Source organism: Tympanuchus pallidicinctus, unplaced genomic scaffold (assembly GCF_026119805.1).
Source record: "Tympanuchus pallidicinctus isolate F22 unplaced genomic scaffold, pur_lepc_1.0 scaffold46, whole genome shotgun sequence".
In the NCBI taxonomy this organism is placed as follows: Eukaryota; Metazoa; Chordata; class Aves; order Galliformes; family Phasianidae; genus Tympanuchus; species Tympanuchus pallidicinctus.
Window position 1 is genome coordinate 1,204,943 of NW_026294765.1, and position 27,957 is coordinate 1,232,899.

At 53.4% G+C, this 27,957-nt stretch overlaps 2 protein-coding genes across 5 annotated transcripts; one reads left to right on the forward strand and one right to left on the reverse strand.

Moving 5' to 3' along the window:
- The first annotated feature begins 843 nt into the window (after positions 1-843).
- MEX3D (mex-3 RNA binding family member D) lies at positions 844-8,895 on the forward strand. The gene is made up of 2 exons (XM_052702783.1): positions 844-1,465; positions 6,427-8,895. The coding sequence occupies exons 1-2, from the start codon at positions 907-909 to the stop codon at positions 7,680-7,682; spliced, it is 1,815 nt and encodes a 604-aa protein (XP_052558743.1). The 5' UTR covers positions 844-906; the 3' UTR covers positions 7,683-8,895.
- Positions 8,896-12,907: 4,012 nt separating this feature from the next.
- MIER2 (MIER family member 2) lies at positions 12,908-26,773 on the reverse strand. 4 transcript variants are annotated; one of them, XM_052702785.1, is made up of 13 exons: positions 26,693-26,773; positions 23,040-23,127; positions 22,373-22,524; positions 21,505-21,690; positions 20,794-20,914; positions 20,079-20,188; positions 19,338-19,407; positions 17,761-17,912; positions 16,221-16,302; positions 16,025-16,119; positions 15,139-15,242; positions 14,334-14,470; positions 12,908-13,543 (listed from the first exon to the last, which is right to left on the reverse strand). In XM_052702785.1, exons 1-13 carry the CDS (start codon positions 26,699-26,701, stop codon positions 13,068-13,070), a joined length of 1,782 nt encoding a protein of 593 aa, XP_052558745.1. In that variant the 5' UTR covers positions 26,702-26,773; the 3' UTR covers positions 12,908-13,067. The 4 variants fall into 4 exon arrangements, with proteins under 4 accessions (XP_052558745.1, XP_052558744.1, XP_052558747.1 ...); XM_052702784.1 differs by having other exon boundaries at positions 15,115-15,242; XM_052702787.1 differs by having other exon boundaries at positions 15,115-15,242; positions 21,505-21,630; positions 26,693-26,772.
- Between the last annotated feature and the right edge of the window lie 1,184 nt (positions 26,774-27,957).

The following is a 27,957-nucleotide window of genomic DNA, read 5'->3' on the forward strand; positions in this document are numbered from 1 at the left end:
AACTGGGTTGGGGAGGGGGGTGGAAGCCTCAGCACTGCGGGGGTCTGAGGAGCCCGGAGATGCTGTACAGCATCTCTGAGCTACTTGAACCCTCCCGGGGTTGATAGTATGGTTGTAAATAATGAGTGCTTGGGATAGGGGAGCACCTCCCCTATGAAGACAGGCTGAGGGAACTGGGCTTGTTCAGCACGGAGAAAAGAAGGCTGTGGGGTGACCTCATTGCCTTTCAGTACCGAAAGGGAGGGGAATCAACTCTTGAAAAGGGTTGATAACAGCAGGACAAGGGGAAATGGTTTGAAGTTGAGGGAGGGGAGATTGAGGTTGGATGTCAGGGGGAAGTTCTTTGCTATGAGAGTGGTGAGGTGCTGGAACAGCTGCCCAGAGAGGCTGTGATGCCCCGTCCATCCCTGGAGGTGTTCAAGGCCAGGTTGGATGGGGCCCTGGGCAGCCTGATGTGGTATGAAATGTGGAGGTTGGTGGCCCTGCGTGTGGCAGGGGCTGGAGCTTCATGACCCTTGAGGTCCCTTCCAACCCTGGCCGTTCTGTGGTTCTGACTATGATAAAAAACACACAAAGGAAACGGAGACGCCGACTCCATCCTACAGCTCCCCCCTCCCCCACCCGCTCTCTCGCTTCCCGCCAGGATGGGAGGGTGGAAAAGTGGGCGTGGTCACGGAAGTAGATAGGCGGGGCTTAACGCCGTAACCACGCCTCACTTCCTGTTAGCTACCGCGCATGCGCGCCGCCGGGCGCGGCCCATTGTCGGGGCGGGCTGACGTCGAAAGGGGAGGGGGGAGGGGGGGGCGGGGCTGAACGGCGCGGGGCCGGGCGGGGTGGGGGGGGGAGGCGGCGTGCGGCGGGCACCGGGCACCGCCACCGCCCCGCAAAGCACCGCACAGCACCGCCATGCCCGGCTCCATCTATCAACCCGACGGAGGCGAGGCTGGTCGAGCCCCCCCTCGTTGTTTAGCTTTATTAAATCCTCCTCCAACCCCACCGTCGATCGTAAGCACCGGGCAGGAACCGGAGACCGAAACGGAGAGGAGGGAGGGGCCGTCTCAAACGCAAGAAGAAGCTTTGAGATTCGCCTTGGATCAATTATCGTTATTGGGTTTGGAGGAAACGACCGAACCGGGGGGGGGAGGAGGAGGAGGAGGAGGAGGAGGAGGAGGAGGAGGAGGGGGTGGGGAAGCGGAACCGGAGCCCCCCGGGAACAACCCGACTCTTCCCGGTACCTCTTCTTCACCACCACCACCACCATCATCATCATCATCATCATCATCATCATCCGTTTTCGGCAACTTCGCACCGAACCACCACCACCACCACCACCACCACCACCACCTCCCCCCTCTTTTAACCGACCAGATGAACATCCTCGGGAATAGGAAAAAAAGCGTCAATATGACCGAATGCGTTCCCGTTCCCAGCTCCGAACACGTCGCTGAAATCGTGGGCCGTCAAGGTAAATGTGTTTTCTTTGTGTGTTTTTAGCCCTATCCCAACCATACTATCAGCCCCGGGGGGGGGTCCGAAGAGCCCGGAGACGCCGTACGGCGTCTCCGGGCTCTTCGGACCCCCCCCCGGGGCTGAGGCTTCCACCTCCCCCATCCCTTATCATCATTTGGGTCAATTTCATTCTTTGTCTCATTCCCCTCCCCCCCCCCTGCTTCTAAATCCAAACCTCCCCACCACCCAAAAGTTCAGCCCATCTCTAGACTTGCTCCAAGTCCTTTACCTCACCCCCATCCCCCCCCCCCCCCTTTATCCCATTTCACCCTTTATTCCTTCCACCCCCCCCCCCCCCTTTTTATCACCCGTTGCAAAAGTGCACAACTCCCCCTAAAACACGCCCCCCTCCCCACACGCTTCACCCCATAACACATTGCTTTGTCCCAACCAACCCCCCCCTCCCCACCCCATTAGCCCACACGCTCAGTTACACCTTAACAACACTAAATATCCCCAATGAATTAAAACCAGAAAGGGGCTGCCCCCCCCGAACCCCCCCCCCCCCCCCACACACACCCACCCCATGTCTCCCCATCTCAGCCATCCCATTCCTCCTCCATCCCCATCCATCTCTCTGCGCTTGGGGGGATTTTGGGGGGGGGGGACTTATTTTTTTTTCCAGCAGAGAAGAGGGGAGCTGGGCAGCCTCATTGTTCTCTTTGTTAGCCCGAGCCATGCTGCGATTAGCGTGGTGACATCATGCTCTACGCTTCCCATTGGCCTGCGTTGCTTCCCCACCAACCACGCTCCCGGTCGGCACCGGGACACCCAACTTTTTGGCACCCCTTAATTTCACATCACTGACCCTCTTTAGATATGGCACCGCCGAGCCCAGGATGGTGAGAGCTCGATAAGAACAGCTGCACATCATGTTGTGCCCCGTGCCGGGGGCAGCATCTTGCTGTGTTCAGCGTGGGGACGTGGTTCCGTGCTTCCATGGGGGTCCGTGGACCCCCTCGGTGCGTTGGGGCTCACGTGGAGGATGCTTGTGCTGTATCAAGAAGGGTCACAGTGCCTGCTTGCCCTTCTGCGTCGTCCCAAGCTCACCGATGGGGTTCCAGGGTCACTGATGGGATCCCAGGCTCACCAGTGTGGTGCTGGACTCACTGGGCTTGCCAATGGGGTCCCAGGGCCACCGATGGGGTTCCAGGGCCACTGGTGGGGTCTTGGGCTCACCAGTCGGTTCCCAGGGCCACTGATGGGGTCCCGGGCTCATCGATGGTATCCTGGGCTCATTAATGGGGTTCCAGGCTCACCAACGGGGTCCTGGGCTCAACCAATGGGGTCGTAGGGTCACCCATGGGGTCCTGGTCTGTCCGATGGCTGTAGCCCCCCCTGCTGCGCTCTCTCTGAGATGTGCTCCATGTGCACCATCTGTGCACCCACTCTTGGCCCCCCCCCCCAGCACTGTTGGCTCTGTGCTTTGCTCCCCCCCCCTCATGGTGGGGTGGTTTGGGTTCAGCGCTCGGCACCGCGGGTTCTGCCCAGCAACGGTGGTGCTGTGTGTGCTGGTTTGGGGATGGTTTGGTGCTGCGAGACGGGACCGAGGGGTTTGTTTGGCTCTTTGTAACTGGCAGAAAAGGGCGGTGGTGTGCAGGTGATGGGAGCTGTGTTGGGGATGGAGAGCTTTGGGCACGAGGTGGGCATGGAGAAAGGATCTCTGCGCCACGATGAGTGCGAGGGGGTGTCACCGTGCTCTCTTCCACTTTAAATGAGGGATGTGCGAGGCTCTGGGGCCTCAAAACCCAGCGCAGCCCTTCCTCCATCGACCTCCTCTTCCTCACTGTCCCCCGCTGCTGCAGGGATTGAGGTCCCTCGCATCCCCAGCTTGGTGTTGACCACGTGTGCTGTGGGGATGCTGGGCTGGGGCGGCGCTTTGGGGCGGTGGCTTTGGGGTGATAGCAGGCTGAGGGCTGCGTGTCCCCATCCCGTGCAGACCTGTGAGCCTTCCTGCGAGCTGTGCGTGCTGCTGGGCGGCACTTTGGGTGCCGTGGGACCCGTGTTGTCCCTGCAGCCTGCATTGCCCTGAGTTTGAGTGCAGAGCTGCAGGTCCTGCAGTGATCTGGCAGCACCGTCCTACCTGCGCTGCGCCGTCCCACATGGGCTGATGCACAGCAGAGGGTGTTGGCTGCAGTTTCTCCTGTTTCTCTCTTCTCTTTTATCTCTCTCCTCCAGAGCTAAGTTAAGCAGCTCAGGAAGTAAACCTTTGTTGCACGGAGTGCATCGGTGCCATCTCAGTGCTTGTGTTGACATGAGCCAAAGTCCCAGGCCCTTCTCCATGCCCACCCCACAACGCGGCCGGGCAGGATTACGTGGCTGTGCCTCCTCGTGCAAGCCTGGTCATGACTCCGTCCGTGGGAGGGATTGTCTGCTCCAAATGCTGTGGGCACCGATCGTTTGGCTCTTTGCAACCAGCAGAAATAGGGCAGCGGTGTCCAGGTGATGGGGGCTGTGCTGGGGATGGAGAGATTTGGGCACGGGGTGGGCATCGGGGTCCCTGTATGGGGGTGAGGGCAGAGGGAGCATCCTGAGCATTGAGCTGAGCCGCGTCCCCGAGGGTGACCCTGCTCTGAGTGGAGCTCCCAGGGCCACGTGCAGGCAGTGCATGGGTGGGCTGTGGCACAGCCAGCCTGGGGTCAGTGCCACGGCGTCCTGCTCCACATCATCAACACGTGGAGCTGCGTGCAGGGCAGCAGAGGGCAAAAAGGGCGCAGAGTTGGATTTGGGAGGATTTGGAGGGGAGCATCCAAGGGGTGATGCGGTGCCATCGCCAGGTCATCGTTTGGTGGCGATGCTGTCTGTGCTGGAGACCCCCAGGGTGAGGACAGAGGAGCCCCCTGGGTGGTGTGGATGTGTTGGGGGGGGTCTTTGTGGGCTGCAGCTCCCCCTGTTTTGTTGGAGTTTTTTTTTTGGATCTGCGGCAACACTTTTAAAGCCACCTTATTTATAGCCTCGCAGAGAAGTCTGGCACCTTGTTTTCCTCATCCCTCATCATTACTGCTGCACCTTGGGTCGCCCCAGCAAACAAAAAGCGCAGCGGGATGCGGGTGATGCTGGGGGACCCATTCCATCCCGGGTCCCCATCGCTGGGGTTGTGCCATGTGGACTCGAGAAGGATGTGGCCATCTGGGCTGGAGGCGTGTTGGGACTGATTGAAAATAGCTCCTGCTGGTACAGAGCATTCCCCCCGCTGCGGGCTGTCGGTGAAGCCATGTGTTGTGCAGTTCGGGTGCACCCCAGGTGGGATGTGGAAGCTTTGGGCACTTCCCAGAGCTGCCTGGGGATGGGACACGGTGGTGTCTGGCTCCGTGATGCTGATGGACCCCTTCCAGTGTGGGGTATTGATTGATTCTGTGGGGTTGTATGGGTTTACCATGGGGCCAGCAGTGGTGTATTTAATTGTGTCACCAAATTGCAGTCCAACGGGGTGGCCGGGATGTTTAGGGATCAGCCATCCCACAGCCAGCAGGCACCAGCCCCATTTCTCTGCTTTGGGTGGAGTTTGGGACTGGAGACGGATGCGTCTGCTGTGTCCCCAAAGGTGATGGCACCGAAGCTCTCAGCCCCAAACATGCTGTGAACCCATCAAGGTTCCCCATCCCTGCAGCGCATCCTCAGAGCCTCGATCCCCAAATCACACCTGGTGCTTTTAGCAGCTGAGCACTCGGGGCTTTTCCTCCCCTTTTGTTTCCTGGCCTCTCCCCCAGTCATTGAGATGCGTGTGGCCGTGTGAGTGCAAACCCCACATGCGGTGTTGCTGCTGCCTTCCCCCCAGTTTGGAGCAGGGCAGCCCTACAGCAGACGCTGGGAGGGCAGCGTGGGGCTGCAGCAGCGCTGACACTTAAAAATAATAAATGGGTCTTTGGTGGCTGCTGGTTCTGCCCAGCCCCAGCCACTGGGCCGCTGCTTTCCCCGCCCCTGCGCTGCCCCCAGCCATAAATACACCTTCCAGTTGCTGTCCTAAATTAGGAAAAGCGCCGACAAACCCTTCTCCACCCACATTCTTCCTTGGCGAGCTCTGCAGCCGCACACGGCTTCACCAGGAGCAGTGCTGGGAGCCGGGAGGCTCTGGGGTTGCAGGAAGGGCTGAACCCGGGTGGGAACGGATCCGTAGGGCTGCATCCCCAGCTGCTCTCTCTGTCCTGGAGCTGCACACGGGGTTTTGGAGCTGTGTGTGGCTCTGCTGCCTCTGTCCCCCCGTTAGGTTCCCTGGGGATGTCCCTGCGTGGGATGGGGCTGCTGGGGGTCCTGCTGTAGCCCCCCCAGGGCTCCTTTTTCTCTGCTGCTGGGAATGAAGAGGAGGAGGAGCTCTCCTTACGCTCGCGGCTGCTGTTCTGTGTGCACCGCAGAGCTCTCCTGGTGCCATGCAGCTGTTTGGTGCTATGAATGGGGATCTGCAGCAGCAGCACAGGGATGGGCTTCACACTCTTGCCTCTGCTCTCCCTGTCCTATGGGATCCCAACTATGCTCTGGGTGTGCTGTGCACCGGAGAGTGTGATCACTGGGGCTGGGCAAGGCAGCAAACCCCACCTCAGCTGGCACCCACCTGCCTTGGTGTCCCCCCCCCTAAGAGGAGTTTGGGATGGGTGAGGATGGGCTGCCGGTGCCACCCAGTTCACCCATCCCTCTGTGCCCATTCCTGCTGTGCTTGGGCCGTTTCCTGGCTTAGCAGCTGGTGTTGTGAGTTGTGAAGCAAGAGCCTTCTCCAGGGGTGTCTGGGCTGCAGCTGCAGAACCGGGCACCTGTTGGGTCCTATTGGGTCCTGTTGGGACCTGCTGGATACCTGTGGTACCTGCTGAGTCCTGCTAGTTGTGGGTCCTGCCGGCTCTGCATCTCTCCCTCCTGGGTGTTGTGTTCCCACGAGGTCTTGGCTTTGATACATCATCTTTTTTCCCCTTTTCTTTCACTCCCCAGGTTGCAAAATCAAAGCCCTGCGCGCCAAGACAAACACATACATCAAGACGCCGGTGAGGGGCGAGGAACCCATCTTCATCGTCACCGGGAGGAAGGAGGATGTGGAAATGGCCAAGAGGGAGATCCTCTCAGCTGCTGAGCACTTCTCCATGATCCGAGCGACACGCAACAAAGTGAATGGGCTGACGGGTGCCCTGCAGGGTCCCCCCAACCTGCCGGGCCAGACCACCATCCAGGTGAGAGTCCCATACCGCGTGGTGGGGCTGGTGGTGGGCCCCAAGGGAGCCACCATCAAGCGCATCCAGCAGCAGACACACACCTACATCGTGACACCCAGCCGTGACAAGGAGCCCGTCTTTGAGGTGACGGGAATGCCCGAGAACGTGGACCGGGCCCGCGAGGAGATCGAGGCCCACATCACCATGCGGACGGGTTCCTTCGTCGACGTCAACGCCGAAAACGACTTCCACACCAACGGCACCGACGTCTGCTTGGACCTGCAGGGTGGTTCTGCCGGTCTGTGGGCCAAAGCTCCGCACCCGGCCCGCCGGCCCGCGGCCGCGCTGCGCAACGACAGCCTCAGCTCCCTGGGCAGCGCCTCCACCGAGTCCTTCTACAGCGGGCGGGTGGCAGATAACAGCCCCACCAGCCCCTACAGCACCGGCGGTGGATTCACCTTCAGCGATGCGCCGGCCCCGCTGGGCTCGGAGGAATGTGACTTCGGCTTCGACTTCTTGGCCTTGGACCTGACGACGCCGAGTGCCGCCGCCGCCATCTGGTCGCCTTTCGAGCGTGCTGCCAACCCCCTGCAAGCCTTCGGCGGCTCGCAGAGACGCAACAGCGGCACGGCCACACCGCGCCATTCACCCACTTTGCCCGAGAGCACCGGAGGGGCCTTGGAGCACCCCTTGGCGCGCCGCATCCAGAGCAACCCCGTCAGCACCTTGTCCTGGCTGCCCACCCAGGGCTCGCTCTCCTCCTTCTCCACCAGCACGGGTTACTCCTCCTCCTCATCGCTGCCCGGCAGCGTCTCGGCCGCCTCGGGTTCACCCACCGACTCCAGCAGCTCCGACGGGCATCGCAAGAGCTCTCGTGAGTGCATGGTGTGCTTTGAGAGCGAGGTGATCGCCGCCCTGGTGCCCTGTGGCCACAACCTCTTCTGCATGGAGTGTGCCATGCGCATCTGTGGCAAGGCCGAGCCCGAGTGCCCCGCGTGTCACACACCGGCCACCCAAGCCATCCACATCTTCTCCTAGCCGGGGCCAGCTTGACGCGGCGAGCAGCCCCACTCCCCTCCCCTCCAACACAACTTTTTAAGGACTTGAAGCGGTTGGGGTCAACGCAGCCGTTGAGGTCAACGCAACCATTGGCATCAAGGCAACCGTTGGGGTCAACGCAGCCATCGGGGTCAACGCAATCGTTGGCATCAAGGCAACCGTTGGGGTCAACGCAGCCATCGGGGTCAATGCAACCATTGGCATCAAGGCGACCGTTGGGGTCAACGCAACCGTTGGCATCAACGCGACCGTCGGCGTCAACCCTTTTTATTTAAAGGATCGGACTGGGGGTGCAGGGGTGGGGATGGAGATGCTATTTTTCTCCCGCTGGATGGAAGCCGGAGGGCAGGATCGCGGGGAGGGAGGGGGCAGAGCAAAGGGGTCGGGAGGGCTGGGGAGGAAGGGGCAGACGAAGACGACGAGGAAGAGACGCAGAACCGCAGAGAGGAGCAGAACCCAATGTTTACAGAATAGCTTTAACTCTTAGCCCGGCTGTGGCGGCTGGGGAGAGGAAGCCCAGCTGTTCTTCAACAGTCCTTTCCAAATAACAGTATTCAGTTTGCAAAGTTAAATAAACAGAAAGAAAAGGTCCGGTTGCACTTTTTATTTTAGGACACGCAAGGGTTGTCTTTTATTTTTTTAAAAGCATTCTATTATTATTATAATTTTTTCGTTGTCGTTCTTTTTGTATGTAGTTATTTTTTTGGATGATTCTTGACGGTTCTATAAATATATATATATATATATTTTTTTTTTGTAACACAGGTCTTATCTTCTATTTTGCCAATGTGAAAACTGCCCAAAAAAAAGCATTACGAGGGGTTGGAGGGGTGAACGTCGCAAAGAGAAAAGCAGACAGATTTCTATATCTCCTTTTTGTTTCGTGGTTGGTTTTTTTTTTTGTTGGTTTTTTTTTTTTTTCCCCTTTCGTTGTTGTCGTTCTAGTTTTATTTTTTTATTTTTTACCTCTTTATGTATATGTAGGGAATTTATAGGAAAATATGTACTTTATTGAATAAATTTTAAAAACTAAAATATATTTTATTTTAAAAAAGAAAATAACGGACCTTTAACCTTACATGGCTAAAGTACTGATTATATATTTGCTGAGCTGACTTGACGGTTATGAAAATTGTATCAAGAGTTTTATTTTTTGACTTCAAAGCCTTCTTAATAAAGACTTTTTACTATATACGAACCCGTGTGCTGCCTCTGCTGCGTGGCCGCCTCCAGTCTCTTGGGTTTTGGGAGTGACTGGGGGAGAAATGGGTTGGTGTCCATGGGGTTGCTTGTGGCAGCCCTTGGGCAATGGGAGATCGGGTGCTTTTGAGGCAGGAGGCGTTGGTTTGTGCTCCCAAAGTGGAGAATGATCGCCGTTCTCTGCCTCTCCCCTCATGGGGATCTCATGGGTCATTGAGAGACGATGGTGCCCCTGGGCTGTGGGACCCAGTGAATGGGCCGTGGGGAAGAATGGGCCGTTGGGAGCCAGAAATGATGGCACCTGTGGGCAATGAGGACCCATAAGTGGTGCCCAGGGGGACTCTAGGTCCCAGAGGGTGGCACCCGAGGGTGGTGGCACCCATAGGCAGTGGTACCCACAGACTGTGGAGGCCCATGTCAATGAGCTGACAGCCACGGCTGGCAGAAAAGCGTGGGGTCCAGGAGCTGGGGATCAGTGGAGGACCAAGGACCATAGACATGGGAGGACTGACATGACCCAGGATGGGCATTTTGTGTCACTCTGAGCCTCAGGCAGGGAAAGGCAGATTGCTGTGCTTGATGGTGGCACTCCTGATCAGTTTTCGAGTAGAAAATAACAAGGCTTTTCGCTGTTTTTGTTCAATATTCTCCGTTGATTTTTTTTCAGTATCCCTTCATCTCTCAATTGCAGCTATGTGTTCCACCTTGGAGGAATTAATCTTTCCTCCCTTCCAACCAACTTTATTCATATTTATACACAATTCCTTTTACCTCTGTGTAGAAAACACACAACAGTGCACTCCCTAATCCACGACACCCCCATTTACACATGCAGATATATTCCCTCCTTCTGCCTTCACGAACAGCAGAGGCAGAACAACATTTCTACTCAGAGCGCTGTGTTTTCTTACCTAAAAAAAGAAGAAAAAAAAAAAAGTGTTTTGTTATTTTGTTAATGGCTTGAGTTATTAAGGACAGCCCTGCTGCCCTCAGGCCTCAGATATTCACTGCCTTCCACTCAGGATCACGGCGCCACTTCCGCGTTTACGCGCGCATGCGCGTTACCCTGCAGAGAACCGAAGACCATAGATATTGGATGACTGGTTGCGCAGAGCGGTTGAATGCTCTCGCTGCTCTGTGGAGGACCGAAGACCATAGATAGTGGATGACTGGTTGCGCAGAGCGGTTAGAGAAAAGCAAAAGCCCTTTCGCTGTTTGGTGCGCATGCGCAGTGCGAACAGGAGGACCCATTACCATAGACATGAGAGGACTGGCAGAGTAGAGGGGTTAGAGCAGAGAAACGCCATTTCTGCGTTTCCGTGCGCATGCGCAGTACGACCAGGAGGAGGAACATCTACGCGTTTCGGCTCCCGAGGCTGCGGTTCGCCTGAGCAGCACTGAAGGTCTCCTTCCTACTCTGAACCTTGGGTCTGAGGATGAGAGCCTGGGCGGGCAGGCTCTCCGGTCAGCCTCCATGCACAGCACGGGGGGGAAATTCACTTCCTGCTGCCCCAGGAGCATCCACAGCCATGCAGGGGCTGGCAGTGCGGGCAGCGCTCTGCCCTGAGCCGTGCTGGACCCCTGCGCTGCTCACACAGGTCCTGGTAGGTCACTGGAGCACAAAGGATGGGGGAAATGTGATCCAGGCTGGGCTCTGGCACCTCCGCTGCCACTCACAGGGCTACGACTCCTCGGTCTCTCCAAGAACTCCCAATGCACTTTTCCTGCTCGCTTTCAAATTAGGTTTTTAATTAAATAAATAACGGCGAGGGGCCTTCAAGGCAGTATCACTTCACAGTGTAGGGCATGAAGGTGGGAAGGGGGAAGAGTCCAGCACTGGGAGCATCTCCAAGTGAATGTGCTTTGTAAGAAAGAAAAAAAAAAAGAAAACCCCAACAAAACCAAACCTCCTCCCCCTGTGCCTCCCCTCCCCATCCCGGCCCTTTCCACCCCTCTCCCTTTTAAAGTGATGTGGAAAAATGCGCCGCGCTCTCCTGTTGACACGTTGAAAGACCCCATGCGAATCTGTAAACAACACTGAATAATATAAATAAGAGACACTTCTGCCTCCTCCAGCCTCCCCTCTGCTCTCATCGGGGCTTGAAACAAACCAAAGAAAAAAAAAAAAACAGTTTCAGGAAAAACTAAAAACCTTCTTGGCTGATGGAGAGGAGAAGTCAAGGCCCGGCCCTCCCTGGGAGGGCTGCAGCTGCTCTCTCCCTGCCCCCTCCTCTCCTTCCAGCCAAGGAGTTTTCTCTCTCCCCCAGAAAGGGGGAATCACAGCCTGGGAAGTTCCACTATGGAGCTGGCATTTGGATTTGCTTTCCATTTCCAGCAGCTGGGTGCAGCCAAAGACCTCTGTTTTACCATATGTGGTTTGCAGAGCGATGCCCGGTCACAAGAGCATTGTGTCAGGATCTTGGCACAGCTCAGCGTGGGCTGGGACTGAAACAACCCCCTGCTGGCATAGGGGAACAGGTCTGGGGCTCAGAAGGTGAGAGACGAGGTCTGATCCTAAGCCATCCCTTGAAGCTGTCTGGCGCTCTGTGCTCCCTCCGCAGGAGCGCAGCCTCACCGTGCCAGGTAAAACGAGGATCCAGGCTAATAGTTTTAGTCACCTTCCAAACCCACTGGCAGCAGAAGCAACTGCAGGATCACAGCCTTGAAGGCTTCTACCAAAATAAGCAAAAAAATCTTAACCCAAACCCTTTCTCAAACACAGAAAATGTCTGGAGGAAGGGAACATCTGCACCAGAGCCCTGCCTAGCAAGTCAGCAGAGAGAAGATTCCCTTCTCTCCTGCACGGGAGAAGGGAATGAGAACCATTAGTGGATTTAAGCCAGGGACAAACTCTAGAGCTGGCACACGTCTGTGACACCAATTGGCCACCACAGCTCCCTGCACAGCAGCCGGCCACCTCCTACCCACCCCATCACCTCCTGAGTGCTAATGGCAGTACAGACATCCCCTTCTCTCCTGTATGAGAGGTTGGTGTGATGTTTCAGGACAGAGGTGGGTGGAAAGGGAAGAAAGGAATGCCATGTGCTCTTCTGCTGGGTCCCGGTGCTGGCATTGGTGCCCTACACTCACTGGGTGCCCCAGGAGCTGAGGTGCACACTGTGTGCTCAAAGTGGCAGTGAGAGGATGGCTGGTGCTGCTGTGGGCAATTTTCTCTGATTCCAGCAGTACAGGGGCTGAAAGCTGTCTCCCCTCAGGCTGCATCCATCCCACATTTGGCATCACTGCCCCAGGGAGACGCAGGCCAGTGGTGGGGTCAGAGCAGCTGAGAGCTGCCCTGTGCTGGCACCTTCAGCTTCTCCATATTCACCTTCACACTTCTAGCTCCAGCCACTGTCCAAAGCGAGATTCAACTCAGAGATAACCGTTCCCTTCTTCTGCAAAGGAAGGTGGGAAAGGCTTCAGCATGCACCATGCTATCGCAGCGTCCATTTCCAAGCCCTGAAGCTTTGGCCAGAGGACTGGAAGAGTTTGCACCACCTCACCTGCAGCTGGGGGCAGCGTGGGCAGAGGGAAATGCACACTGCAGGAGCTTTGAGAGCAGCACTGTGTGCACCAACCACGACCCACAGCTCAGAGCGCAGGGAAGGGGAGGGGGGAGAGTGGCTTCTACTGCAATGCACTACATGTGGGTGAACAGCCAGGACTCCTCACCTTCCTTTGGCATCACCATGCTCACCTGTGCTGGTGAACAGCCCTCCAGCCCAAGCAGACCGTGCTCCATGCCGATTTCCTAAGCTCTCAGACCCTCTGTCCAAGCCCTGAAGTGCCCGTAACACATCCCTGTTTTCAAAACATCTCTTCACTCACTGTCCCATTGGGCCAAAGGGCACTTCCCCTGTACTGAGGGCAGGGATTTTCCCAACAGCCTGGCATTACCTGGGGTAACACATGGTCAACGAAATGGGGGGGGTCGTGAGCCTCCCCCCTCACTCAAGCCAGCCACCAGCTTTGCATGAGTGTGTCAGAACACGCTGGAGAAGAAATGTGTTTGGTTTCACTGTAGCCTTGGATCAAGGAGGATGGAAAGACGGATTCTGACCAAGAGCTCCAAACTGTCCCTACAGAACAGTGGAAGTTCCAGGATTTGACTCAGTCAGGTCCAAGTCCTTGCTGGGTCCGTGACAGGTTTGTGACTGAAGATTCTCACTGCGACAAAGGCTCTGACCGAGCCACAGGTGCTGAGCAGGCCTGATGAGCAGTCAGGAAACTATTTACATCTCCGATGCCAATGAGGCCAAAATCTGTGACCGATAAGGACACTTGAGCAGGGGCCACCGCTGCCTCTGGGTCTCTGCCCAAATCCACAGGGCCAGCAATTAAAGGCAAACCCTCATTAATGTCTGCAGGGAGAGTGAAGTCCATGGTTATCGTCTCACCAGAGCTTTGTAATGTCTCCTGCTTCTCTGCCAGTCCTGGTCCTGCTGGTGGCAAAGCAAAGAGCCCTGTGTCCGAGGGGGTGACAGCATGCCGTGTGCAGGAAGCAGAGATGGTGCCTGAGGAGGTTTCTTCTGCAGGGTCGAAGGAACAATTTGTCTCTGAAGGAGTACTGCACTCGTAGCCCTGTCCCGATTCACTCATGCTGCCCAGGCTGCAGGCTGTGCTCTCCACGCTCAGGGGCTCTGCGTGCAGCAAAGGAGGGAAATGTAAGGGAGACGGACAGAGAGGGAGGGAGGAAGGGGAGGAAAGCAGTGAAATAAAAGCATTTCACTTTGGAGTCCATAACGTATGAAAACCAGAATCCAGTTCAAATCCCACCTGTCCAGAACAGTTCTTTATCATAGCAAGCACAAATCCTGCCAGCATCTACTAAAGAAAGGCAGGCAGCTGGTAAGGGGGCATTGGTGTTTCTATAGAAATTAAAAGGAAATCTCAGGCTCTCCAATATAAACCCCATCCTAAACTCCAGCCCCTCCAGCACCCGGCAGGTGCCAACACGAAGCCCTTCTCGGTGGTAGGACAGAGAGAGGGAGTGAACCCAATTCAGTCTGAGTCTTCTCACAGCTCTGAGAGCAGTTCACAGGTACAGACTGACTTCTGGTGCTTCAAATCAGCCTCTGGAGAACACACCTGTGCACATTAACTAAATCAGGAGCATTGGAAACAACTCAATACTGCAGGTGCCCAAAGTCAGTGCATTCTCTTGCTTTGGGAATGCCACGGGCCATTCTTCTGCATGTGAAGCAGGACCAACTGTAAGTCAGCTCCAGAAAAGTCAGTGCTCAGCACTGCAGAGAAAGCCAAGTCTCCTTTTACAGGCACCATACTCTGTGAGCACACTGACACGACCCAGGGAAAAGAGCAACTGCTGGATAATGGCAAGAGGAGAAAGGCGAAAGGGGGGTCCAGCTGCTGAGTGATGGAGAGGAGGATAACTCCTCTCCCGTGGTAAACAGAAGGGAAGGCAGTTACCTGTGCTCTCAATTGCTAGCTGGTCTTGGCCAAAGTGAGAATCCAGGCAGCTGGTGGCAGAGGGGATGGGAGGGGAGCTCCGAGAGCGGCTGGCGTTTTCCACCTCACCCCCATCCAAATCATTGTCAGTGTAATCCCTGCAGGGAAAGGCAGACAGCACTGTGACCACCCACAAACCAGAGAGATGTAGGCAAGGAAGGATCCAAACCCACCAACAAACAAAGCAACAGGGCTGCAGGGGGCTCACAAAAAGGAACGTCCATCGCTTCTCGGTCTGCAGAACCCAGTTTAGGTTCTGGCACGGAGGCAATCGCAGTTAAGTCTTAAATATTTTGATCTGACCTTTCAAAGCATTTCAGCTTCAACCTTTTAGAAGAGCATTTGCTGTAATTAACGTAGATTGCAATTTGCCTCAAAGGGGAGCGTCTGGGAAATTAATTAATTCACCTCCAAAACATCAGAAACTGAGTGCATGGAAAAATCCTATCCCTGAAATTTCATCCATCTTGAGATTAGCCCTGAGCCCCCAATCCCAACCTCTGTCATGAATGCATTTATATGAAAAAGAAAGCAGTATTTTCTGGCCTAAGTCAGTTCAGATCCAAGCACATATTTGCTTAACCATCCCTTCCCACACCAACGGTGGCTTAACTTCTGACAACTACGTGCTCCCACCCCAAAAAACCTTCCAGAGCTGACAGCACAGCCTTTACAGTGGAGGTGCTTTGCAGCAGGGATCTTCACAATATTACTAATTTTAGTGTGAGAATATTCCACGCACGTGGCTCCAGGGTGGAGGACGTACTTCTTCCTTCCTAAACGAGTCTGCTGAGTGAAGTAGTCGTAGCGTTCTGACTTCTTCCACATGTAATAATATTCCACACATTCTCCCACTGACCGAGTACGGACCTGAGGAGGAACAGCACAGTCAGCACCCAGCTGTGTGTGTCACAGAGCAAGGGCTGCTCACCCGTTTTTATCAGCACAGAAAGTCAAGTGCGTGGCGGTGATGTTATTGCTACGGACACATCTACACTGCAGAACAGAAGCAGATACTGAGATTTCCAAGGTGGTAATCAGCCAGAGAAGGATTTCCCCGTGGTGCAGAATTGTTCTTGCAGACCCCAGTGTGGGCTCACACACAGTACGTTCATGCAGGACTTTCCTGCACCTCCATAGCACACTTAACATCAAGAGAGCAAACCTGCATCCATTTTCACTGGCCAGAGTCAACATGCCCACAATGAATCAGCTGCAGAACTGGACTCTCTGGTTCTGCCAACTCCCAGCACAGCAGCATATGTCCTGGGGCCCAGTTCTCCCTACAACAGCATCTTTCATTCTAGAGGACCCCAGGGGACTTTACAAAACATCCACATGCTCAACTCACTCATTCACAGAAGGTACTGCAAGGGCTGAGAGTTTGGAAAGAACTTTTTGAGACTTCCAGAAAGGGCTAATCAGTAATTAACTGACATCACTCATGCAGGCCAGTGTTGTTTGTGACTTCTCCCACCTGGAAAATAAGGCAGAGCAGGGCAGTGAACAGCCCATCACCTGCTAGCATGAGTCAACACAAAGCCCGGGGTTGGAACTCAGCAGTTCTGCACTTCCTGCATTAGCCAAGGCTCCAAATACACCTCTGTCTCATTCCCTCTGTCTTAGTGGGATGCAGGGCTGAACATTCTTACCTTGTTTGCCTGGATAAGATGGAAGTTTTTCCCATGGACCCTGAAGCCGTGTTCAAAATTTCTACATTCTTCTTCACTCCACGCACAAAGCTCATCTAGAGGGAAAAAAAGAGAGAAATGGGGAAAAATGCACAGAATCCAGGAAGAATTCTGTGCACCTTGATTTTGGGGTAGAACCCAGACAGGGAGTTCTCACCTCTGATAACCTTCACGTTGAACCGCAACCTCCGCAATGCCTCTTCTGCATTGAAGTTGCATTTCACCAGCTCGTACAAAGCCTAGGACACAAAAGAAAGTGGCTGACGGCGTGTAGGAGAGAAACAGACCAGAAGCAGAGCTCCTCCCGACTCACATCTGCCTTCTAACACTTATTTTTCCCTGGGAGTCATTTTGCCATTAGCCTCAACTTGGCCACCAGCCTGTGTTATGCTATTTCTCATTTGCACAGCGCTGGATTACAAACCCTAGGACTGAGAAGATGCAATTCTACCAGCAGCTCTAGAGATTTCTGGTGTGCTTCTGTATTTCTACAGATACTGGGGCTTGCTGTGAGAATCCAGCCTGGCTGGCTCATGGGAAACACAACTGCTCTGAAGTTTCTCCAGAAGTTTCACCTTCTGCTGGCTTAAAAGCAAAGGACACAGAATGCACAGAGGGCAGATCCAAAATGATGATCATGCCTGAGGGCAGGGAGGCCCTGCAGAGGGATCTAGATAAGCTGGATCGCTGGGCCAAGGTGAATGGGATGAGGTTTAACAAGGCCAAGTGTCGGGTCCTGCACTTTGGCCACAACAACCCCATGCAGCATTACAGGCTTGGGGATGAGTGGTTGGATGATTGTGAAGAGGAAAGGGAGCTGGGGGTGTTGGTTGATGCTCGGCTGAACATGAGCCCACAGTGTGCCCAGGTGGCCAAGAGGGCCAACGGCATCCTGGCCTGCATTAGAAATGGCCAGCAGGAGCAGGGAGGTGAGCATCCCCCTGTACTCAGCTCTGGTGAGGCCGCACCTCGAGTGCTGTGTTCAGTTTTGGGCCCCTCACTACAAGAAAGACATTGAGGCCCTGGAACGTGTCCAGAGAAGGGCAATGAAACTGGTGAGGGGTCTGGAGCACAAGGCTTATGAGGAGTGGCTGAGGGAGCTGGGATTGTTCAGTGTGGAGAAGAGGAGCTCAGGGGAGACCTCACTGCTCTCTACAACTTCCTGAAGGGAGGCTGTGGTGCAAAAGGGTCTGGCCTCTTCTCCCAGGCAAATAGTAGGACCCGAGGAAACGGCCAGAAGTTCTACCAGAGGAGGTTTAGGTTGGATATTAGGAGAAACTTTTTCTCTCAGAGGGTGGTCAGGCACTGGAATGGCTGCCCAGGGAGGTGGTGGAGTCGCCATCCCTGGCAACTCAAGGGCGCCTGGATGAGGAGCTACGAGATGTGGTTTAGTGCTTGTGGTACTGATAGCAATGGGAGGGGGGTTGGACCAGATGATCTTGCAGGTCGTTTCCAACCTTGTGATTCTGTGTGTGTGTGTGCTGCAAGCTCTGCCTCAGAGGTTTTGCAAGGGCAGGATGAAGAGCCTCCAAAGAGCATCTGAGGGCCAGTCTCACTCATCTGGGAAGCAGGAGGAGAGGATCGCAGGAGGGTGGCCCCATCCTCTTGTAAGTGAGCCTTTTCAGGATCTCTGAAGGAATGTTGCACCATTATGATAGAATTTTACCTTAACAGTATCTCTGGTTACCAGGGTTTACCTGTTCGTTGTCTTTCACCATCTCTCCTTCTGGCAGGCTGCTGCTAGACAGCTCGTCCCACCGCCGCTTCACGGCACGGTATAGGAACTCTTCAACCTCTCTTTCAGGTAGGATGTTTGGGTCCCAAAGCAGCTGATCTTCATTTTCATAGGCTAACAGGAAAAGCACTGAAATAAGCTCAGAGAATCCCACTGCTTTTGAGAAACAATCAGCATGGACATGCACTGCAGAGATAGGAGGAGAAAGAAAACCTTTGTTTGGACTCCAAGCTGGCACCAGAGATGGCAGCCATCTGTGTGAAGGCACTGCACCTTTCCCTCCTGATTTTGGAGGCAGATGAGCTTAATACTGCTTATACCTCTTTTAGAGCCCCAAGTATAGGCTTGACTCATTTCCACTTCTTCACAAGGGTTGGCTGGTGAGTTTTGTTGTTACCACGTTCTCTGTTGCTTTGATTCATTAATCTTAGCAACTCAAAAACTGTAGGTTGTAAGGTGTCTTTTCCCACATGCAGGAAACATAAGAATGAGGAAGAAAAGGCAGCTTTCAGCAACAAGTCTGGCCTGGGCTCAACACTCTCTTCATCCCAGAAACAAAACTAAGCAGCTGCAAAGCTGTGCTAGCTTGTAATGCTCCTCTATGAGCTGCTCCATCCACATAAAATAGCAGCAGCACAAAGCATCACTCTGTGCTTACGGCCCCTTTTAGGTTTCAAGGCTCTGAGTCCACGAGAGCAGGGCACAAAGCAATGTGTTTAAGTAAAATAAACAGCACGGAGGAAAGCAAAAAGGGATTCTGCAGTAAAAATAACCAGAAATACAGTGATTTCATTTCCTGCTCAGATAACAACCATCAGCTTCATGTTTCACCTGTTCACTTCTTTCTAGAGGCAAAGGAACCTTCCTGCCACATGAAGTCAGGTCAGAGGAAGCACTGGCAGGGCATAAAAAAGATCCCTGTGTGGATCTACTGTCAGTTTCCTCTCATTTCATGCTGATGCAAACATACACACTGCATGAAACGCACTAAACCTGTGATCTTTAGCACAAAAGGCTGAGAGCACCTTTTTTCTCCCCTTTAACGAAGTTGCTTCCAGTCTGCTGGGTGAAAAGAACCAGTGAGGAAGTGAGTCATTTCTAAAAGAGCTGCTTTTCTGTTAACCATCTTCTTCAGAACCTCCACATGCTGCTGCTAGCAATGCACTCGTTACTAATCTGCACATCAGCATGTCTGCACAACTAATTAGGAACTGTCAGCTCCAGGTGTATCGACTGGAAGTAACTCTTGCTACTTCAGGAAGATGCCAGGGAAGAAGACATCACAGCATCTTGCTTTGGCTACAGATGAGCTCCCCTCCTCCTAACCTGCCATGCCAAGCCAGTTTTCATGGAGCTTCTGCAGTTCTATGACCAGCCAAATCCAAGCAAACTAGTTTAAAGCTAGCTGTAAATTTTGATGTTGATACTGAGAGATGCCAAGATGAGAGATACCAAATAGATTTAGTGATCCAGAGCCCATCAAATCCCCAGGACAGCAACCCTACACCCAAATAAGACACAGCAAGGAAGCTGCCTTACCTTTTTCACTGTGCCTGTTTAAGTGCAGGATGGGAACAGTGGCTTGGAACTGAGGTCCAATGCTGATGTCCTGAAATACCATCACAGAGAGTTGGGTAAATGGAACAGGCTGCATGTTTACTTCAGTAAATAAGCAGGCACTGAGTTTACTTCCTTATTTAAGGACTGTGACACCACGAGGCCAGGCTACAGCTGCAGTCCCCAGTGTCACTGTTACTTCTAGGAACTCTGATACTTTATAAGGTAGCTAGAAAGATTTACAACTAGGCAGAGCAAACTTCAGGGACCTCAGGCATTTACACTGTTCTGATGTTGGATATACAGCAAACAGCTGAGGATGGACAGCAAAAATGTGCTAAAGGCTTCCTGCAACCTTCATAATCAGGATGAATTTGGAGTCTGCTCCTCCCTTTGATAAGATGGTTTCCCTCCAGTAAAGCCCACTGGGAATACTGCCCAGCAATTCCCTTTTATGGGGCTCCACAGTGCCCTTTTGACTTACCAAGGCACAACAGCACTTTGCATACGTGAAGCAGAAAACTGATAAGAGATTTTGAGATCACATTAAAGAAACACTTCCAATCCACGGATGCCACTTCCACAAAACACAAGGCACCGAGCAAAAGAAAGTTAAAGCAAGAACACTTGCTTGAGGGATATCACAGTGCTTTTGTGTCATGTTTTCCTCAGGCTCTGGGACACTGCCTCAGCTCCCCTTCTGGATGTGCTTCAACCATTTACCTTCTTACACTCGCTAGATGGCATGGAATCCTCCTCTGATTCCTCAGCCATGGAGGAAGCACATGGAGATGAGCAGGGCTCTTTGTCTTCATCAGCAAGGAAGTTGTTTGCTTTGTGGAGAAGGGAAAGATTTGTTGTTATGAAACGATTTATTCCTATTGCTCCCTCTTCTTCCCTTTATTTTCTGTCTTAAAGTCGCTTTCAGAGTGGCCCTCAGTGACAACTTCCCCATACTTCCACTCTTCCCTTTTAAATAAAATGGGTGATGCCAACCAAGCCTTCATTTTGTGAGGCAGCAGCAGGAATAAGATCACTTCACATCGAGTCTCTCACGCATTTCAGCTTCATACCTGATATTTAACTGCCACAATACATCAGGCCATTACTGCTACTGAATTTATTCCCTTGTAGAGATGTCAGACCCAGCACTGGTCTTACAGACTATAATTGCAACAGGTAGCAAAACATTTCTCACTTTCTCACTGTTATGAATTATAAACACAGCTCTCTCCTGATCCCAAGGCTCCACTCAAACTCACGTCCAACTGATGCTGGGTGACCCCACCAGCACACAAGTTTATTCACAGCCCCCAGAAGGAACATGGGGAAATTTATGTCCGGGAATTTAGGGACAAAGTAAAGAAATACATCCCTGCTTTACCCTGCAGATCACATCTAAGTACAAAACAATTACTTAGAAATTAGCAACACGTACAGCCAGGCTGGTTTGGGAATAGGTCTGATGCATCGTGGGAGGTGACCGACGGGGTCAGATCATCTGCTGAAGACTGTGTCTCCTCTTCCTCCCCTGAAAGCAAATCCTTCGCTATTTGTTCCTTTTAACAACAACAAGAAAGTGAAAAACAGTTTAGATTAAAAAAAGAATTACATGAAAGCAGGAAAGGGGGTAGGGAGCAAGGTGTAGAGGAAAGCACTTCTGCCCCAGAGTGGCTGCATCCACAGCTCTCCTCACCCTCCCACAGCTTCAAAGACAGATTCTCCCTCCTGCTCCCCATCACCCCTAGATTATTCACCCTTGAAGCACTCCTCTAAGGGTTCAGAGGAGAGTGGACTCCTATGGAAGCCAGAGATAGGTTAGCCAGCACTAAAGGTAGATCCAAACCTTCCCTGTCTATTCGCAGACTCACCTTACGAGCCAAGAACTGTTAACAAAGTTCCATACAGAGTTGTGACAGAGTCTTTTTTCAAAGCCCTCTTTCCTCCAGCCTCCTCCATACTCTGTATGTTCATTCACATTTCTGCACCTGGTGTTTTTCACTGGGGCACCAGAACCAGGCAGACCCCTTTCCTTAGCATCCCCCAAACTCCCTTTGAAAAGAGCCACCAGACACGTGGAGCCCCAAGGCAGCACAGCAAGCTGCAGTGCAGGCCACCAGCACACACCCAAGCTGACAGCTGCTCTTACCTTATCCAGAGTCATATCAGGGAGATTTGGAGGGATGTCATTGCTCTCGCTGTCCTGCTCTGAAATGGGATCGGATGCCTCATAGCCATAAAGTGCAAGCAGCTCCTCAAATGGCATTTCACTGCTCTGAGCGAGAGGAGGACAAAGCTTCATCAGGCATGGAACAATCACCGAGAACAACAGCAGCTGCAGTGAACACAGAGATATGCAGAGGCAGTCATGGCAGCTCTGCTCTTCTGGGGGCTCTGAGTGCCTTGGGTAATTGCAGCACAATGAATGGAGGCATGGTCTTCCACCACAACCTGTTTTTCTCCAAGGTAAGGACAAGCCAGGAAATTTCACCCCCAAAACAACACAGTCGAAGTATTTTAGAAATACATTTCTACCAGATTTCATGCTGGTGAAAAGATGCCAAACAGTAAAACTGTAGTGATACAGAAGAAGAGATGGAGCAAATCCCTGTACTGCTCTTGGGCCAGACCTGAAGAGCAAGAGCACGCTTTGTGTTCCACTGAGGCCCCCATGGGGATCATCCACCAGAGAACCACATTGTCTGTTCTCTGTGGCTCCTCTCCACCATGCAATGGATGCTGCACATGCAGCCAACAGCTGATGGCTCCTTGATAACGTGTGTGAAGGAACAGCAGTCAGTGGGTACCTGGCAGACCATCACGTACTGCTGCCAGCTGCTGAAAGACCAACTCCTTGCTATCCAAATTCAGATCTAAGACCTATTGGTGGGTGGACTTAAACACAGCACAGAGCAAGCAAAACAGTTTCCCACAAGGATCTTTGGTGCCAGTACTGTCAAAGAAAAACAAGAAAATCCATCAGGTAATTTCCCCTTCCCCTCCCTTGCTGCCTTTACCTGAGAGGCACTGAAACTCTTCTCCAGCTCTTCTAAAGACTTCTGTTTCTCCTGAGCATCATCTTCTTCTTCCCTTTCTTCCCGTACGCCGTAGTTCTGCGAAAGGATCTCTGCTAGGTTCAGTCGGTGATCAGCTGAGCCCATTGACACAACTGCAGGGATTAAAACAAGTTGGACACCAGCACCACCCTGAACCCAACCTTCTGATGCAACAAAACCTGACGCGACCCCTTCTTGCTTGCATGTGCAGCCACAATAAGCCAGAGGAAGAGATTAGGCAGAAAAGAGTGAGAAAGAATGGAAACAACTAAACAAAGTCCTTCTGTGAGCACTACAAGCCTGGCTCCCTAAACATTCACATCCCATGACTGTTTCCCAAGTATTTATGCTCCTCTCTAAGCTGGATTCTCTGATGCCATTCATCTGAATGCACGCTGCAGCTTTTCCTTCATTGGAGGCATTTTCAGGATAACACTGGGAGAACAGCAAAGGGACATTTGTAGGAGCTTTGGCATCATTCAGGCTTATCCATCAAATGTCATCCGAATCAACCAAGGGGTTCCAAAGATGTTGGAAGGAGAAAGGGAGGAAACAGACAGACTGACCCCAGGAGCACGGATTCCTCTGGAAATCAGACCAACAAAACAGAAGGACAAAGCATGGCTACCTGCTGCGCTCTGAAGGCTGGGCTCTCCAGGACAAAGGCTGTGGGCTGGGTATGGTACCACCCTGGGGCTCTGCCTGCCCACCGAGGCCTTGAAGGAAAGAGAAAAATCTGGCTGAGACATCTCTTAAGAACGTAAGGCACCTCTTAACCCCACCAGTAAATGCAATCAGTTTCATTTCAAAGCAGAAGTTAATAAAAACCACACAGGGTAGCACTGGAAATCGTGCTGTGCGAGAAGAACTCATTAGGTGCATGGAGCAGCTCTCCCAGGGCTCTGCTCTTTGGGTTCTGCACCTTCCCTTCAGTCTCTAAGTGCATATGGGGGAGCTTCCACCTTACCTTCAGCGCTCTGCTAATTAATTATCCTCTCATCAGCTCCAGACCTCAGGTCTTTATGGTTTACACGCTCACTTAAATGAAGGATTTTAACCCCAAATACACACATCACGCTGTGTTGGAACACAGCACTTCCAGGACCTGAGCCACTCTTTGGAGATGCGATCAGACACGGCCGTCCACCACCACGTCAGCTTCTCCCTGAGGCCTCACCACATTCAGGAGACTCAGAGGGGCCAGGCAAGAAATTCAGAGCTGGGTAAGCAGGAAAGGAGCCTGGGAGGTGTGAAAGTAGCAGAGGTGAGGTAGGAAGAGGTGAGGCAGGCGGATGGTGAGAACAGGATCCTGCCTTTTGGCATTCAGTGCGTGGTCAGAAGTTCAGGCTGAGGCCTGAAAAGCAAAGCAGAACAACTGCAGCTCCCTGGGCTGAGGGACGTGGAAATGCTGTTCATCAAGTTCAGCCCAGGTAGGGAGCAAGCAGGTAATTAAGTGATGCCTCTGAGCTGACTGAGAGCATCTGATGGCAGAAGGAAGTCAGAGCATCAGTCCAGCACAGTCATTGCTGACATCTCGTTGTGATCCTCTTTGTGAGCCAGGGCATTTAGGGTGCTTCAGTGCAAGGCTCTAAAAGCTTAAAAAACACAGGTTCCTATCAAAACTGATCCTCTGAAAGGAAGAATGCACCAAAACAGCACTCCAGGCTTTGGTTTAGAAGGCAGCAGATGTTCCCATCAAGACAAAGACCAAGAAGGAGGGAAGGCAAGGATGTGTGAAGCAGCCATGGAACTCCTGTTCCTTCCCCTGCCCAGAGCAGTGAAACAAGGATGCCTCAGTCCCAGCTGAGGTGCACAGCGTGCTGCAATCCATCATCCCTGGGGCCTGAGCTTTAGCAACAGGGTCACCCCACTGCAGACCATTCTGGCTGCAGGCAGAGCGCACAGAGAAGAAAAGAGAGGAGGAATTTGTGGGCTAACGGAAGGGAAGAGTTCAGCCAACCTCCATTTTGAGAGCAGTCGTGCTGGGAAACGGATTCATAACGCAAGAAAGTTCAATGTCTCTTTGTCGGTCCACGCCAGAATGGGACAGAGCACAAAACCCTCTTGGATAAATCCATCCAAACAAATAATCCCAGTCTGGTAAGGATGAGAAGGGTGTGGGCTTCACTCCCTTTTGCCTCGAGTGATGTGCAGAGCTCCCTGTCCTGAGACAATGATCCATATATTGACTGTGCCTCCTTCACACAGGGATCAATGCGGAGCTGCACACAAAGGATTCTGAACGAAGACTGAAAGCAGCAGCAGCCGCTTTGTCAAGCAGGGCTGGCTTGAAAAGGTGTCAGAACAGTTCAGGGATGATGAGCTCTAGAATTAAAGATCAGATGCTACAACAAAGAGTAATAGTCAATATGGCAGGATGACAACCCAGTAACTAAGCACTGGTTTATGTCCACAAAGCACTAAGGCAGCATTAGGGAGAGTGGGAACTGCTGTAAGCTGGAGGTCACCATGAAACGATTGGCACTGCTGTGTTTGGCTTGAGAAAAGAAGAAAAACTGAACAACCCTTCAAATTATTAGGAATTAGGGGAACAGACAAGCCAGAGGAATAAGTGGGAAAAGAGGGTCTGGCTTAAATAGGTAAATAATGACAGAAAGAATATTCCTGATGCCACGTGATGGGTGGTTATTCCATGTGAAGGCGAGGAGCTGCAGTCTGACACTTCAGATGCAACCATCAGGCAGGAGGAAGGAAACACAACAGCATTACGTGCGTTGGAAAGAGCAGGAACACCAAGGCATCATCAGATGCCCCCAGATCAAGAGTGGTGTCACCTACTGCTGGTGGCAGCTCCGTCCCCACAGGAGACAACAGCAGTGATCTCCATTCACCTCTACAGTGAACCACGAGGTTGGAAAATGGCTCCTCCATCCATCGGTCACTTGGGAAAGGAAAAGGTATTCCCAGCAGCAGTTCCCCTTCCATTACTCTCTGCTTCTCAGGCATAATCACAGAATCACTGAATGATTTGGGTTGGAAAGGACCTCAAAGATCATCCAGTTCCAACCCCCTGCCTCTCCCAAAAGTCACACAGACGTTGACCCGTTATCCAATCTCTTCTTCGTATTTTTAGATGTTTCCAGCACTCCATTCTGTGTTCTGGACTCAAGTTTTTGAGCACATCAGACCAATCAAGAGTTGTGTCTTACACAAAGGAAGGGCACAGACAAAGCTGTTCTCCATTGCAGCGCTGACTGCGATTGTCCAGAGAAGGAAAGTCTCTCAAGCTGAAGCAACTCTTGCAAGAAAGTGAGGAAAAAGAGAGAAAACTTCTTCTAACATCACTATTTTAATAACTGAAGTGATTTCCTGAGCTAGTTTAACACGTATTTTGAACTCTATGAGAGTCGACTTGGATTTGCTTTCTACAAACCCCAGTGGTAGCCAGAGGAAAGCGGTGTGGATGGGAACACATTTGTGCTGTATCCTACGCAGCTGAAGGAGCAAAACATTCACAAAGGCCACATCCTGCACTGCCCACATCTCTTGTTCTGGTGATGCCATAAGGGACACCCGTGCTCCAACCTCATCAGCGTGGCCCTGTGCTGTCCCAAAGGCAAAGGGATTCGTTGGTCAACCTCACATCAAAGCAACAGCATAAACAGGAATGCAGCACTGATGCTCCAAAGGCCAAAATGAAGATGGTGCTGTTCTGAGCGGGACAGGCAGAGGAGTGCTGTGATGTCCCAACAGTGAAATCTGCTGCTCTGATAGAAGCTGTTGTCCCACGATGAACAGCAGCCAACGCAGTGCTCCCAGTGCAGAGCTCCCAGTGCTCCCATCAATCCCACGTGCCTCCATCACCACGAGGCCCAGCAGTGTTTGGGAAGCGCCAGGAGATGTCAGAGCAATGCAAGGCGATGGGTCCAGCAGCAGCACCAGGAGAAGCCAAGGGGTCCCAGCCCAGCACCCCCACGGGACAAACCCCCCTCCCAATGCTCCTTCCCACGGTTCTGCCTCCAAATCCCCCCGGGGATCCCATCAGATCAAACTCCCGCACAGCCCCGCTCCGCTCCGTGCCCGCTCTCGGCTCCAGGCCCAGCCCCGCTGCTTCCAGAGCCCCTCCGTCGCTCAGGCCCTCGCCCCCCACACAACCGGGCCCAAGGCCCGGCAGCTCCCGGCTCGGAGCCGGCCCCGCTCCCCGGAACCCATCCACGGACACTGCATCCCGCAGGGATCCAACCCGGCCCAAAAGCGATGCGGAAGACGCGGCCCCATCCCGGCTCCGGCCCGGCGCGACCCCACCGGCTCCGCACTCACCTCCGCCATGGCCGGGCGCGAGCGGCGGCGGAGGTTGGTGGGGGAAGGGGGGAAGGGGGGAGAGCGGGACCCGGATGTGGCGGCGCCCGCTGATTGGCTGCGGCGCCACGAGGGCGGGGGGAGCGGCGGAGGCGCGGCGGGGTCAGAGGTCAGAGGTCAGGGGGCGGGGCTAAGCGGAGCGCGGGCTGAGTCCGGCCCCGGTGCATCGCGGATCCCATTCGGAGTGCGGGGCCCGAATCCGGAGAGCCGCGGAGAGCTCCGAGCCCCGGCAGGCCGGAGCGGGCGGAATCTGAGCCTCAATCACAGCGCTGTGATAAAGGCGGGGCCGGGTCTGAGGCCCGGCCGGTACCGGGGTGTCGGTTCTGCTTTGGGCTCCGTTTCGGAGCTCCAAACCCACAGAGAAGCGGCTCCAGGTTGCCGTGTGAGTCCAGGTTCACTCAGACGCCTCCTTCCCTTCAGCCTGGAGGAGGCAGAGCTGCAGTGCCCCAAAAGTTTGGAAATAAGGAGTGATTGCAGCAAATCCCTTTTAGCTCTCCGTAGCCGGTGGTGCCCAGGGCCACGATTTAGCACTGGGTGGTTGGGGTAGGATGGTTTGGTTGAGGTTGGGCTCGATGATCTTGAAGGTCTTTTCTAACCTGAGCAGTTCCACGGTTCTGTGATTGCCCATCTCTGCTCTGTTGTGCAGTGCTGTGCCAGAAGCACAGTTTTCCAGTGACCTGGATCTGCGCCCATGCCAGCTTCCAGCTCTCTGCTTAATGACTGCTGTGACAGCTGCCAGGCTGTGCCTCTCCCAGTGTCTGTGCCCAAACTGTTACACTGTGTCATCAGAATCAGCACAGAATTCGCCACCATCCTTCAGCCACCTGATGCAGTATCGTCCTTGGAAGCTGTTGGGGTGGGCAATGGCAGCTGCTTGGGCTCTACAAAGCCCAAGTATTGGGAAAATGAGGTATCTAAATACGTACATTGACATGTGTGTATCTGACAGCCCAGCAGAGGGTAGGAGGTGGGTGAAGGCAGTGGGGGAGAAGGGATCTGTCCCCCTCTCAACCCCTCCCCCTGCTCTGCCCATCCATCTTGCAGGACTGAAACCCAATGGCATCTCTTTGCTCAGAGGATAGCACAGCCCTGGGGTGCTCTGGGAGTGGAGGTGGAGCAATACAAGCCCTGGGCTGGGGGCTGCAGGATGCCCCACACTTCTCCTGGTACCCCGTCTGTCTGTCTGCCTTGGAACTGTGAAGACAGACACACAGCAGAGGGATGGG